The sequence below is a fragment of the Globicephala melas genome, chromosome 19 (assembly GCF_963455315.2).
Source record: "Globicephala melas chromosome 19, mGloMel1.2, whole genome shotgun sequence".
Lineage (NCBI taxonomy): Eukaryota > Metazoa > Chordata > Mammalia > Artiodactyla > Delphinidae > Globicephala > Globicephala melas.
The window spans coordinates 18190029-18206130 of NC_083332.1; the positions used below are offsets into that span (position 1 = coordinate 18190029).

Here is a 16102-nt window from a genome sequence, read left to right on the forward strand (position 1 = left end):
AAAATGTGAACCACCACCCATTTTCCTGAGTTACTAAAGATTGAGAGTTTCGTCAAGAAGTAGAAACAATTTCAAAGGTCAAAACAACAGCATTTCTCTCTTTGAGGATAAATTCAGCTGACAGCAGCCTTCTCTTTACAAGTGCTAACTATAAGCTTGAGGTTCAAGTAAAGCAAATAAGCAGCTATCAAACCAAATTTTGTGAAAAAAAGAAACCCCTTCAACATTAGCAAGTACAAGTAAGACCCCATCACATCCATCTTTTAGTGATTATACTCTATTTAGCACATATCTAATACACTTCAATAAGCCAGTTCCTTGGGTTTTGACCTTCAAAGAAATGAAAGACACTCACCCTGTGTAACTTAGCTTTATTTAGTACACAATCTTCATACAATTCAGTACAACAAATTATAAAAGCTCTTTGTAAGATTCTACCCCTAGGATATTAAGTACAGAAAATCAATTGCCACAAGAAAGTAAGCCACTCTCTCAGTTTAAAAGTTTTTTTCCATGAACAGACAAGCACTCTCTTCTATGCCAAAAGGTTGCCATATATAAACCATTTCGGAGCATATTGGCCAAGATATATGATCTGAGAACATTTTGTCCTTCTATTAATTCCAACGTTTAAATGAAAATTTAAAAATGGACTATTTCTAGTTAATTCAGGTACGTTTTGGCCAAAGATGAGCTACAATTGTTACAAGGTTCATGTGCAATCAGAATAAACCTTTTTACTTAATTGTAAAGATGCAGACCAGATGAAATATCTACATATGTCCTTGCCAACACCAGCACCAACCCAACACACACACACACACACACACACACACACACACACACACACACACACACACACACACATTTATTTAGTTGATCTCACAAAGGTCAAGAAAATCACCTTTAAGTGGACAACAAATGGCCTAGATAACACCTAATTATGCTCCTGGCTAATATATCTGAAATGAATTCCTACTTTTTAAGTCTGTAATAAAGTGACTGGAACCTTTCAACTCTAGTAGAAGTAGATTAGCCACTGTGATCGGTATCAGTAGTTGGTCATTTAATGAAGTTAAAGTTGGTTAAAGTAGGGAATCATAACCTCAAATGTATAATTGTACATTCATTTGCTCATCTTCTGATGTAAAGCCGAGGCCTTTCCTTTGCATAAGGGTCCAATGATTACAGTTTTATTTTTGCATAAATCATACCAATAATATGATTTGGGTACTTTTTATTTATTTATTTATTTTTTGCAGTACACGGGCCTCTCACTGCCGTGGCCTCTCCCATCGCGGAGCACAGGCTCCGCACATGCAGGCTCAGCGGCCATGGCTCACGGGCCAGCCGCTCCGCGGCATGTACGATGTTCCCGGACCAGGGCACGAACCCGTGTCCCCTGCATCGGTAGGTGGACTCTCAACCACTGCGCCACCAGGGAAGCCCTGATTTGGGTACTTTTTAATACCTTCTGATCAGTCTAGATCTTTTTTAAGGTGAAATGAGGACTAAAATAAATAAATCTGTGAAGCAATCTAAGCTCAGAAATTTTCTTGAATTTTATGTTATCCCAATATTTTATAATTTTCCCAACCACAATTAATTTAAAAGTAATTTTTATTAGTGGCAACCGTTATCAAATCTTACCAAAGCATTCAAGCTAATTTTTGCAGAAATAACCCTTCCATTTTAGAGCGAAATTTCCTGGGTTTATGTTGAATCGTGTATTTACAGCCGGAAGTAGAGCATGCAGACAAGGTTGGCGCAGGCAGAGAACTCAAAGGAGAGAGCAGAGGCCTGAGAATGCCAGAGAGCAGCCCCCACTGGTGCTGGGCCGAAGTCAGCTTACAAGAGGGATGGAGACTGTGAAGGGACCCGGTGAGTCACGTAAGTAAAGGTTAATTAAGAGCACTTACTGTACTTAGAGGTTCTTTTGAATGCTAACTCTGAAGCAAAATCAAGTGGTCTTTCTACCTATAAAATACAGCCATAATTTGAGGATATTACCAAACATCAGCACAGCCACTGAGATCGTGTGGCAGGGAGCTTAGAGAGCCAGGGTCAGCCGCTTTTCCTCTCTTTCCTCCCATGTACTCCAATGAGAAGGTCATAAAAGAGAAGACTGAGGAGCACTAAAAATATTTCACATGATTCATTAAGAGATTTGGTCATCAGGAAATAAAAATGTCAACTATACATGGTCACAGTGTTCTGGAAAGAGTGTATGTATGGATTCTGTCTTGCAAGAATTTTTGGCACTTTATATTTTTCACTAAAGACTGAACACTAAGTGTTTTGGCAACAAATGGCACCTAAACTGTGAAAAAAGGATTACTGTATGTGATCAATGTGGTGATGATAAGCATAAAAATTTAAGTACATGTTTCTTGTATACTGAAACTCCAAATACCCAAATGCATAGATTAATAATACAGGAATATTTAAAATAAATTGAAATATTTCTGAGAAGGTAATAGAGGGTTTTAAAAACGTAACTAGATAGTCGAACACGCTGTACCTTACATGTGCTTGGTTTCAATTAGAGTAAGGCACTCACTGAAGGATGGACTGACCCATGCTGTCAGCTGCAACAGGCATGCATCATTACTGGCTTAATTAAAGTTTCAGTACTGATTAAAATGTTTTATTATTGTATTATCCTAAACTGCAGTGGTCTCCAACCTTATTAAGGGATACAAGAAAGATATAATTCAGGAGTTTCAGTTGCATAATTTAATAACCCAGCTACTGTCAATTTTTTATTTAAATAAGTTTTGATAAAAGCCAAGTATCCTTCCTTGAACCCAACATGATAGTGTAAAATTTCTTTTTGAATACTGCTTAAGTAGTAGCTGAAGAGAAAATCATTTGAACATGTGATATATCCGTCTTCATGTCTACAGTGATTTGCAAGGAGAAATATTTAAATCATTTCCAACTGGCATGAGAGGTGAAAGTTAATTTCATTAGCTATCTTGATTTAATTAAATACACAATATGCTTTTATCAGTAACTTTTACATGTCCCTATCATTAGAAATTAATTACAAAAGCAATTATCAAAAAATTTTTGAGCAGGTACAAGGTACACATAATCCTCTTCGTTGTTTACAAATAAGCATGACTTAGAGGCACTTGGTTACCTTTGAGTAAGAAAAAGAACCACCTATCAAGGGCCCTCACAGTAAGATTGGAGACCACAAATCAAACTTGGTATGAAAATGCTCTCTGCCAAAAATATCATAGTAGTGAGTTAGTTAAGATACAACATTTTAAAAATAGTAAGACTTTGCAAGGTTCTAGGCTGTAAAAAATACAAAGGCTAAAAACAAAGAGTTTACAAAATTTTGCAAACCCAGTAAATCTGAATGAGTAAGAAATGAAGAAGAATTTTCTTACTTGCAGGATAGATTAAATAGTATCAACAGGTTTTAAAATAGTAACACTATACAGTAACAAATTCTACTCAGCTACATAACATTTCTGCTGCTTTAAGGACTTACAATATGGAACTTGTAACACTTTTCTGTGCCCAGCATTGAAACATTCATGCACATGCCCGTGTACACACACACACACACTGACACGTACTACTGAAGTGCTACACATTACATTTCAGATGGAGCACAAAAAAAAATTTTAGATACATATGAAGACTTAACATGATTTTTAAAAAAATATTCAAAGCATGACAAATTAAAAACATTATAAAATTTTTAGGTGAAACAGGACAATAGAGAGCTTTTTAAAAAGCCACCAGTTGGTCTTCACTAGTGAAAAAATATTAAATAATTTAATTATGTATCCCCTCAATTCAATTCAACTATAGCTGTTGTAAGTCAATTAAAAATTAGAAGTATTTCAAATCTTGAAACAGGCTCTAGATTTCCAACATGATATGCAGCTGTTCAGGCTACCTATGGAACACTTAACTGTTCTCCCCAACAACAAAATTCTAGATCACTTTTAGAAAGTTGAAAACATTTAGGCTAAAGAACATTAATGAAACAAGACAAAGACTGAAGCATGTATAAGATACTTTCAAAGATGGTAACGCTTGTGTAAACATTTGTAGACTTAATCATATCACAGCTTTAAGGTACCGGTTACCTAATTACATTTGAAACATTATCTATTGAGTTTCATTATGATGGAGTTTCACATATCAAAAATAGAGATTAAATAGAAAGCTCTGTTACTTGTTTCTGGATAGCTTGTAAACGTGGAATGTTTTGTTCTGAAACACTCTAGTGAAGTATGCCGTGTAGGGGGGCAGGTTTCTTTTTATCTCTTCGCAAAAGCGAGGGTGGCCTGCAAGTTTCAAATCTGGATCATTCTTTCCTGGGCCATCCATCATCTAAAGCCAAAACAAAACCAATACAATCTGGAAAAAAATCGTATTTACAAAAGACAAACAGAAGTGGGAATAGGGATTGGGTTTCTTTAAGAATGACATGCTAGTGAACTTAAACTGAACGAATGTCAATGGCTGCCTGGAGACCATCTGGTCCATCCCTTTCCCCTTTGGAAGTGTGACCCGAGGCTGAAGAGCAGAGTTCGGTGTCAAACAATGTTCACCTTTAATGGCAAAGCTAGAAGCAGAACTTGGATCTCCTTGTCCTGAAGAACATACTACACCATTCCCTCTCAAAAAATGAAACACAGAGAAGAATTACTATGACCAGAGAAAGTTCTGCAACTCATCAGATGGCCTAGTTAGAAAAAGTTACACACAAAGCAAAATTTAAATGTATTTGGTCTGCACCTCCTCTGAATTCAAGATAGTTATGGACAGTTATTTTTCCTTGAGCAAAAATCAAATCTCATTTTCTTTGCCTCAGCTTTATTGAAGCATAATTGACATATAAAATTGTATATATTTAAGGTATACAATCTGATGATTTGATATACATATACATGGTGAAATGATTACTACAATCAAGTTAACCAATAACATTCATGTTGGTCAAAGGGTATAAACTTGCCGTTATGAAATGAGTAAGTCTCTGGTGACCTAATGTATGGCATGGTGACTAGGGTTAATAATACTGTACTCTGCACTTGAAATGTGCTAAGAGAGTAGATCTTAAGTGTTCTGAATCTCAAATTCTGTACAGTCAAGGTTTTATTTATTTTTTTCAGATGTAGGCTAGGTTTATCACTTTTTCCCCCCACTCATTTTAGAAATATCTATCCGCTTTTATACCAATAATTACAGCACACACCACCTCTAAAGGGTGAAAATCTTATGTTTTCTCTACCTGAGACCTGGCATATCTCCGAAAACATTTTCCTCAGAAAGAAGAAAAGAGAAGTAGCTTGTTTTCCTGCTCAGGAGTGTAAGCTTGGCCATAGAAAGCCATCTTTGTGGAAGTGTGCCAGTGGACGAAAAGGGACACCCAGTGAGAGAGCAGGGAGAGGAGTGAGATTCTACCACACAGGCTGTGGGGTGCTGGGTTGGCGCACCGCCCTCATGGACATTCGTATCGGCCAAAATGATGCTTTGGAGCAGCGGTTTTAAAGGTTGAGGTTTTTTCACTTTAGTAGCAAAACCTTAAAAAATAAATTCTATGCAAAGCCTCGTGACACAGACCAGCTGACGACAGAGTTGCTCTGTTTGGTGTGACAGTGGGGACAAGAGCTCCCCTCCCATCTCTCCCGCCCCTCCAGCCCCCGTGGCAAGTTACTAACGTGCCAAGGTAGGGGTTCTGCAGAACGCAACGGAGGTGAATGCTTGATCCATTGTGCAATTCTACAAGGTATAAAGGTAGTTACACTCCTTAGGGCTCACACTGGATCCTCTCCTCCCCAGGGGACGCCCCACACGGGGCGGAAGGCATGCTTACATGTCCGTTGGCGATGTCCAGCAGGTCCCGCAGCCGGCAGCCCCGGCGGTGCCTGCGCTCATAGCAGATGCTGTCTTCCAGGATCACGTAGTCGGTGCCAAAGGACCTTAGCAGGGCGTGCACTTCCTCTGGGGCTCTCTTTGCATATATCTGATAGACCTTCAAAACAAGATAAAAATGGAATAGGGCAAAATACCACTTAACTGCTGGGAAGTTCGTCAAGGACTATCTATTGCTGCAACCTCCCACCGGGGTTGAGTCTAATCGCAGACACCCTGCTCCCCTCACCTCTTCCTGTGCAGGTTGCTCATTCACCTGTAGTCCTGGAGTGTATGTGAGAAATTTCAAAAAAAAAAAAAGTTGTTGGGATGGGGGAGAGTGAGTCATGCTGAATACATTTGGATTTAGACACCAAAGATTTAGGATGTGTTGAGTTATGAATATATTCATCAGTAGATGCCAATTCTAAGAATGCTTCACCAAGGTAAATAATGCGATTAAGTAAATAAAACACAGTCTCTACCTTTAAAAAGGGGACCTTTAGACTAAAAGGGTCCATTGGGGGTGGTGGTACAGTCTGGAGGCACAGATACTTGTAAGGAGACCCAGCTTCTGATAGTGGCAGTTGGGGAACAGGACCCCCATAGGGTCCCTGGCCCCAGGCAGGGGCAGCACCCTTGCTCTACTGCTGTCCTGCTGCACTCAGCTTGACCAGGAGACCCTACACTTTATCTTTCTCTCATCCTTCCTGGAGGAAGAGCAACTTGCAGCGCCCAGTGGCAGTTCATCAGGAGGCACGCCTTCCCAGTCACCACCAGCTTCACACACGTTAAGTAAATACACGCAGATGGTGAGTGGCCTATATCCTGGGACTTGGCGCTGGGAAAGGTAGAATGGTGTGTGTGTGTTGGGGGAGGGGTAATGAAGAGAGGAGCTGCTTCCTTTGTTGTCCACTGATGTCTAATGATAGGTCTCTGACTTAAGAGACTGGGTTCTGAGAGCCTAGGTCAGCATGTCTTAACGGATATGCTGAAATGGTGGGGGGTTATCTGCTTCTATTGCTAACACTGTGAGGTCATCCTCTCTACAGTCCAGCACCAGCCTCAGGCTAAGGCATTCCAAGGATCTGAAGGTCATGACTGAAGAAGGGCACTAGGACCTTCAAGGTTATCAGTTTTTAGGACATAAAACTCAGCACCTAGGCAGGGACTGGATCTTGGAGAGGATGGAACACAGGACTCCCTGTGCCTCTGACATGCCTCTATCTGCATCTCTCTCAAGTCAAAGTGGTGGCCACCTCCCAGCTGAACTTTGGGTTCTGGTGATCCAGGTACCCTCCGATCATCCTCTAGCTAACTCAGGGCCATCTGGAACACTTGGGCTAGTTGAAAAATTCCCATTTTAGCAGGAATCTATGTTAAGACGATTCTCTTAAAAATGGAGTATTTAGTAAAAATCATTTACTTTTAGGCTAGTTAAATCTCACCCCTCAAACAAGACTTTTCAACAAATTTTCAGCCACCAAGATTAAGAAGTGACTGATATAAAACATTAAAAAGTTTGAAACCACTGCTGGCGAGGACTAGGACAGGTACACTTCTGTAGCACTGACTGGAGTGTAAATTGGCAGAATTCGTACAGACCTGGTAATTCTATCTCGATTACAAATGCCCACATCCTGTGACCCAGCAACTTCACTTCTAAGAACCTCATGTGTGGATAGACACCTTGTGCCTGTGCAGAGCGATGCTTATACAGGTGTATCATTTGGAAAATTGCTGTATAATTGCAGAAGACAGGGAAACAACCTAAACGGTCAAATAAAATTTGCCACATCCACGTAACAAAACATTATGCAGCTTTAAAAATGGCAAGGAAGCTGTCGATATGCTGATGTGGAGTGATCTCCAAAATACATGAAATGCCAAAAGAAGCAAGATGTAATTAGTTCTTTTGTAAAAAGGGGGGAAAAGAATATGAATTCATGTATCTATCCACACACACACATTTGTATATACATAAAATTACCGGTAATGTTATTTGCCTCCTGGGAGGGGAAGCAGTAGCTGGAAGACAGGGGTGGGATGGAGACTTTTCACTATGTTCTCTTTTGCACGCTCTGAGCTTTTTTACTGTGTGGCTGTGTTGCCTATTCTCTCCCCCCCCCTCTCTCTGTCTCTCTCCCTCTCTCTCTGTCTCTGTCTCTCACACACACACACACACACACACACACACGAAACACACACACACACACACACACACACACACACACACACACACACACACACACACACACACACACACACACACACACACACACACACACACGAAACAGCCCATTAAAAAATGTGACCAGTATGTCTCTGCCCCTTTTCCTTCTCCAGTTCAAAGTTCTGAGGACTCTGTCCTCAAACACTCTGCTCTGTACATCTCAAGGTGTTCTCCTCAATTTACTCTTCTACCCGAGAGGAACAGAAGGCCGAAACAGCATGCCTTTAACAGACAGGGCAGGCCAAGGTCTAGACTCTGGAGACCCAAGTCCTGACAGGCACTTCAGCTCTGCCTTCCCCTCATAACCTGCAGGTAGCAGAAGCCCCAGCTTTACCGGACACGAGCCAGCCAGGAGAGGCACTCACCGCTTTGGTTCGCTCTCTCAGGCTGTTGTCCTCGTAGTGTGGGTGGTTGGTTAAGGTCCTTCCCGTGCACAGCTTGACGCCGGCCAGTAACTGCATGCTTCCAGCAAACACAGCCTTCCTCGGAGTTTTAGAGCTAAAAGAAAAAGGTCATGAAGAACCTAGGGGCAAGACAGGAATACAGACGCAGACCTACTAGAGAATGGGCTTGAGGATATGGGGAGGGGGAAGGATAAGCTGGGACAAGGTGAGAGAGTGGCATGGACATATATACACTATCAAATGTAAAATCGATAGCTAGTGGGAAGCAGCCGCATAGCACAGGGAGATCAGCTCGGTGCTTTGTGACCACCTAGAGGGGTGGGATAGGGAGGGTGGGAGGGTGACGCAAGAGGGAGGGGATATGGGGATATATGTATATGTATAGCTGATGCACCTTGTTATACAGCAGAAACTAACACACCATTGTAAAGCAATTATACTCCAATAAAGATGTTTTTTAAAAAAAAGATTTTGGCGTCTAAATTAACCTCACTGCTAAGGCTTCCACGAAGATAGCATCACACACTCAGGATCACCCAGCTATGTCAGGAAGGGCTATGAGTTGGGAAAAACACAGGAGGCTGCTCGAGATTCTGATTTGCACTCAAACTGTTTTATGAAATTTTTCGTGTCTGTTTTTGACAATGATTGGGAAGCTTCTCATTTACTGTTTTGATGGGTTTACTCTTATAATGAATTGTCTTAGGATGTGGGTATCTCCTGAGTCTTCTAGGCTAAAACCCACAACCCTCTCCTGCTCTTGTTCCAAAGAGGCAGATTCTAACACGAGGCCTTAGAAGACTGCCAGTGCTTTTTGTATTAAACTTAACTAAAAGGGCTGCCTAGAGTAAAACAAACTATAAAGCCAGAAACTGCAGTTGCCGTGAATCAATTCCAAGGGTTTTTGGTTAAAACAAGAAAAAAAGATCACAGATATTACTATAAATTATTTTAGAAAAAAAGAATTAGTAAAAACAAAAGAACACGGAAAGAAGATTCTGAACTAGCAGGTATCTTCTTATCTTATACTCAGTATGAAGATGTACAATATTTCTGATGCGGAAGCGGAAGTATTTTATGTATTCCTTTTCTTTAGTCCTGATTATGAAAGACTACATGCATCTTAAGGAACACAGGGTATTCTGGTATTAAATTAAGATCTCACTTTCCAATTATCACCAAGCTGTGATTCTCTGCCTCTCCATGGGATGCGAGGGACAGTGATGGAGGGCCAAGGAAAGACTTCCTGATTTCTGTGAAAGCATCTTTCCTTTTCCCTCGGAAAAAAAGAATCTTAGTAGTTCATTTAATTCCCTTCCATTTTTTTTAAAACCTGGGAGCCACCTGCAAATCAACGAGGTGTCGTTTTATTGTGAAGAACATACGGCTGTTTCATGGACTCTGCTCGAAGCACCATCTCCGATACAGGCCCAGTAGTAATACTGCAAGGTATACTCACCCTTCCTGTGTTAACAACATGCTAGGGTGAGTTAAAATGACGGACATAGTTCTTTTGAGAAGGAGTCTAACTGAAATCATTAAAACTCAACATACTTTACAGAAAAAGCCACAGCAGGCCGTTCTCCTCAGTGTTTCTGGACATTATGGCATGAAACTTGCTCTAGTGTTCAAGTTTCTAAGAGAAGCCTCATCATATTCACATATTCCAGGAGGATGTTCTACTTACTCCATTTTAATGCTAAGACTACAGCACGAATGCCACCCAGCAAAGGCCTCTGGATGTCTACAAGCAAGGCATCCTACAGCTCAAGCTGAAACAGTTACAAGTAATTTACTTTTGGAAAATGCAAGATTTTCTAACAATGACACTCTCGTTCACTCAAATTCCAATAAGCTTTCTTAAGTGATGAAAAAGTGGATAGAATTACAAGGAGCACCCAGGGAATGACACAATCTTCACCCTCCCTTATTCCTGTCAGACCCCAGAATGGATTACAAGAGAAAAACTTTTATGTGAACTTGGCTGTGCTTCATAGGATGTCATCATTCTGACAACCAGACCCAGGAACACAGGCATAAATAGATGTCTGCTCTGTCCCCCTGAACCAGCAATTTATAAGGAGTTCTTGACATGTGTCCCATGTGGTCAGGGAAACAGGAGGGATTAAATGAAAAGAGGTGCACTGAGTTCCTTAGTGAAAGGTTTATATAAAAATTCCATTTTATTCAATGAATACTTACTAAATGCTTAGTCTGTGCCATATATACAATGCTGCCCTCATTTACAGTGGACCGTAATTGCTAAATACAATAAATATGAACAAATAAAATTAAAGAAAATGTGTCACTATTTTTCCAAACCAGTCTTCTTTCCTTCCGTATACTCTTAACTGGCACAAACCATTCTACTGCAATAAGTTATAAAATTAATGCCACAAAGTGGCTGCCTTTGGGTCCTCTGAACCAAAGAGATTTAGAATGCAGGGAGAAGATGAGTCTGGTCTCCATGTCTGGCAAAGCATGAGGTAGAGGGGAGAGCTAACAGAGAGAGAACCATCCTGGTCTGTACAGTCTTACTGCCTAAGAGTGCCAAACTTGTCTCTCTTCACAAACAACAAACCCAGCAGCTGAGCTGACAGTATCCATTCAAATCTTTAGGCTGTCTCAGCATCATCATTTTGAATATATAACAGGATTCAGCATCAGGGAGATGCACAGAGCTGTTTCTAGTTGTGGCAGAGATAGATGACTGGCCTGGTATCTATTCATGGCTAATGACAAAGGTTTCACACACGCCCCCCCCCACCCCCCTTCCTGGGCCATCATCACAATACTTTGATGAGTTATACAGTTCACAAAGGTTTAAAATGTCAAAAATCCTAAACTGCTTGCTGGGGAGTTATAAGGTTATTCTTTATTCAGCTAAAAGTTATTACTGAGGGCCTGCTATGTGCAGGGCTGGTGATACCCGGTCTTCAAGAAGCTTACTGGCTAATAGACTCAGCTCTCATTACAGGCAAACACTTCAAAACAAGCCCATAGTTAGTCCACCACATACTGACGACTGCTTTCTGTGGGCCTGCAGCTATGCTGGAAATGGAACACATCAGACACAGTAAATACGGCGTCTCTCCTCTGTAGGCTCTGAGAGCACTTGCTGCTCCCTGCCGCCCCAGTGGGTACGGTCCCCAAGGCAACAGCAGCCATCACCAGGTGAGCAAGTCATGTCACATGACTGCTTAGAGGAGTTGAGGAAAAAATGGAACAAAGTTCATTCGATTGTGACAAGTTTTAACGTTTGGCCTCATTAGTAAAGAGTCAGGAAGTTTAAAAGAAACGCAGTCCGTCTCAACTGCCGGTGCCACAATCCTCTGGATTTTTAACAGTCTTTCACTAAAGGTCCTTGGTTTTATTTTAAATAGCAAAATACAAGTACCCTAATGGATTAGATACATTTCTTTGAAAACGACTGACTTCCAAGCATACCAGAGATGATGTTTATTCACTTGATTGTCTAATTTGGTTGTATATGCTAGCCCTATGGTAAATCTGGGATATTTAACTGCTCTCTTGAATATTTAAGTTTATCCATAAAGCAAATGCAAAAAGTAAAACAAGCAAAGTGAAACAAAATGAAAAAAAATCACATTTTCTAGACTTTAAAAACCTAGATTCGCAGTATTTTACATTCTCTGTGGTAAACTCAGTAGGCAAAGGGAGAAGGGATTCTTTGTCTTTAACTTAAAATATGCAGTATGACAGATGTAATGATGGGTATTCTTCCTTCACAGATACTTTTGCTGACACAGTCTGTGGTCTGTGTCTAAAATGGCTAATGTGCTTTTATCCACTGAATGACACTTCTCTATTATAGAAAAACAAAGCAATTTTTACCAATGTCTGAACAAATGATGTATAAAATGAAAGAATAATTTGTTTTTATAGTTCTCTGCCAAGCTCCATAGCAGGCTGCCCAACCTGCAAACCATTTATTCTGTAAGAAATGTCACTAAATAATGACAAGGACTCACAGGTCAAATGGATTTACATTATATAATTTAAATGTCATTCCAGGAAGACCTGATGGCATTTTGAACAAATAATCTCATTTATTTTTGAAGCTCTAAGCTTCAACAAGTTAATTACTGTTGAACTAATGGGGAAACTAAGCATTATAATATAATGTGTGAACATTTGTTTTATCTACACTTCAAAATTTATAGAATTATGCAAATGCCACAAAATGATTCATTAAGTATAAAAGAGGCTTACAGGCATTTAAGGTCTGAACTTAACCTACATCATGTTTAAAATATACAGTAATTCTCTCTGCTTTGATTAAATGTGAAGGAAGTTTGGTCCATTTTCTCAGGCCCATTGAGAAAATATTGCACATGCAGGCTTCATCACTGGAAAGAAACTATTTCTAGCGAAAATCTCCTAAAGCCAAGTAGGTAAAATGTCGCACTTCAGAAGTCAAATCTACAGTCTATCTTAATTGCACAATGTCAAAGAAATGTTTCAGGAGCCAAAAATGAAACACCCTAAGGAACGAGGTATGAACTACCAATTGCTGTGACATTTGGCCTTGATGAGGTAAACGTGCTTTCTAATCACACATAAAACCTATAAAAGTACCACCTGGGTTTTGCTGAAAGAGATACCAGAAAGTAAGAAAACAAAAACAAAAAACCAGGTTTTTAATCTTTGTATTCAGGAAACATCATCAGTAAAAAGGGGTTAATGTGAACACACGCATTTAAATCTGCTGGGAAACAGCGCGTGCAGCACCTCAGTATAACGTGGAAGGCAGGCAACCAGCCCGGTGAACACACAGGCCGGGGTTGTGGAAGGCATGCGGATGTCGCCCTACTTCTCATAGGGAAGACTCTGGGGGCCTGACTGCAACAAAAGATCCTTGCTGATTAAAGAGAATTGAATCCCGAAGCATCCACCATGAAGCCCCAGCATCAAGTACACGAGGCAGACTGGGAGATGGCGGTAGCTTCTTCTCAACACTTTACGCAAGAGTTGCCCTGTGCCAAAGTGGAGGGTCATCTGTGTCCCCTCGAGTTTCTGCAGGTCACTGTTCCTTGTTCTCACTCATCCCGGAGGGCAGGCAGCCATCCTGTAAGGGAAGCTGCGCTCCCACCCCAATAGATGCTGTCACGACCGCCCTGACAAAGGACAGATGTGAGTGTATCACTTTGGTTATTTGAGAACAGAAGCAGACAGGATGGGGAGGAGGTGTTCCTCACTAACAGTGCTGGGTGGGGACCAGAGGTCTGGCTGCTGCCTTTAGACAATTTCAAACAGATTTTTAGATACACTCTGTATCCTTAGCCCACAGCCTTTTCTCTAGCACAGCTCAGACCTACTAATATCACAGACACTGTGTGACTAATCAAGGTAGTGGAGTGAAAGTAGAAGGTCATACTTTATGTTTTAAAAACAGAAGAAATCAGGGCAGGTTAAAAGAATAATAAATGCATGCACTTGTGTTTGGAATTGAAGTCTACAGACCAGAGCTGATTTAAATGTTGATTTAAACAAATACACTTTGTGTCTAAACAGACCCTATTTTGGCATACATTCATCATCACTTAAGCTTATTTCACAAACATGCCTAGCAGCTATTTTGCAAAACAATAATTTAGATTTGAAGACTTTGAAGGGAAAACAGTCAAGATTAGATCACAATAGAACCAATTTTTTGGAACAATACAAATCCTTCAGTTGCTGAGAATTTTTAAAAAGTGAAAAGAGTAAGTCTACATACAGGGAGAAGAACTGTTAGTAAAAGGAGAATGTAAGAACAAAGACCACTTCCCCAAATGCAGAGTAAAAGATTATCTTCTTTACACATGGAATAAGCTCTCATCCATAATTTTGCAGAACCAGAAATGTTATTTTAAATAATTTTCTGTGAGCAAAAGCATGAAAATAAAGGCGTTACAAAAAGTATATCCTGTCTGACACAGCCAAAGTCAACTCTGCTAGGATAAAATTTTAATGACACTACAGTTAATTCCTAAAAGGCTGGGGAGTAGAGGTGAGATGTTTTAAAATGCCAATCCAAGTAGCTCCAGAAGATCTGCCACCTTCAGGATTCTACCAGACTGGGTAGCCTACACCATTCCTATCAATGGTGCAATTTGAAAAATAGAAAATATCAGCCTCACCTTCAGATGCACATGTCATAAATTTCCAGTTGACTATAGCTAATGCAAAAGTAATTAGCTTTTCTTTATATGAATAACCCTCTTTTCCCTTACACAATAAATACTGAAGGAATTACTCTATAATTGTCTGCCATGATTTAAAGTTAAATAAATATATAAAGACAAAGCACCACTTTGTACCCTCAGCACTGAAAATATATGAAAAATTATACTCATTGCATCTAGTCAACCCAGTCCAACATTGGGACCAAAGCCACATATATATTTTAGATACAAATCTCTATAAAATCCATGTATTGTACTCAAGAGACCTAAGCTATCAAACATTTACCATCTCTTAATACACAAGCAGTGCTCAACTGTACTGGTTAGTAAACATTAGTCACCAGCAAGTGCCAATATGGCTACTAAAATTCTAAGTGATGGAGACAATACAGCCGATGCTTTCAGAATATGTCACATAAGATTTGCGACACCTGTTTAAGTGTGAATAATTACAATGCTGCTTTTTGGTTATAAAATAGGGAAATACAATATTACAGGGCACAGGAATGCTGCTCTGGGTAAAAAAGTTTATTTTTGCTGGTGAGAGGCAGGTTTCATTAACAAAACTTTGAAAAACACAAGTCTCATTCTGATGCTGAATGCTGAGGCAAAGCAATCCTGCAGGCAAAAATACAAACCAATATAACAGGAAAGCATTATGATGTTCAAGAAAGGAAAAGCTCTAGCTTTTGAATTTTAAATTTTCTCTAGGCCTAATCTTGGGCAATATGATTAGTTAAAATGAAATCTGCACTGAGCTAGTATGACTCTAATTAACTGTAGTTTACAGTATAATTTTTAAGTGATTAACAAGGAAAGAATATTTTATGTGTCAGTATTAATAGAAAATTTGAATGGTATTAAAATGAAAGAAATGATAAAGATAAAATTGGCAGAGAATATAAAACTTTATTTCCATTGCTGTCACTGGTTTGAAATGCATCCTCTGATTCTGTTTCCCTCTCCGTATTGGTACTTTCCCTTCTTCACGGGATTGTGGTTAGAGAGAATATTTTTTGAATGGAAAGAAACTATTTGCAAATATAGAGTTTTAAAGAAAAACTTGAGAATGAATGTATCTTCATAATTAGATTCAGAAAAAAACCAAAAAACCAAAAACCAAATGAGGTCTACAGTGACTCTTAAAAGGCACTTTAAATTTAAAAGTTGAAAAAAAAAAATCCTCTTACTTAATCCAGTTCATCAGCTCCACTGTATCTGGATCATAGAATTCTCTCAACTCGGAGAGCTCATCCATCATTCCTGGCCAGAACTGAAATTAAAAACAAAACTAAACAAAACCAAAATCCACCCCCAGACCCACAACTATCACTAGATTAAAGGGAAAAAGGAGAAACTGCATATAACTTGTGAACTAAATAAACGTGGTA

General features: G+C 39.7%; 1 protein-coding gene across 5 annotated transcripts in view; it reads right to left on the reverse strand.

Moving 5' to 3' along the window:
* Positions 1–354: 354 nt before the first annotated feature.
* The window catches only part of DPY19L3 (dpy-19 like C-mannosyltransferase 3), a 74950-nt gene continuing 59202 nt past the window's right edge, over positions 355–16102 (reverse strand). For all 5 annotated transcript variants that reach the window (XM_060288467.1, XM_030874499.2, XM_060288465.1 and 2 more), the window contains 4 exons: positions 15902–15984; positions 8485–8617; positions 5849–6007; positions 355–4359 (listed from right to left, as the gene is read on the reverse strand). In XM_060288467.1, coding sequence (XP_060144450.1) covers positions 4198–4359; positions 5849–6007; positions 8485–8617; positions 15902–15984 — 537 coding nt within the window. In that variant the 3' untranslated portion in view covers positions 355–4197. The remainder of the gene's footprint in view (positions 4360–5848; positions 6008–8484; positions 8618–15901; positions 15985–16102) is intronic.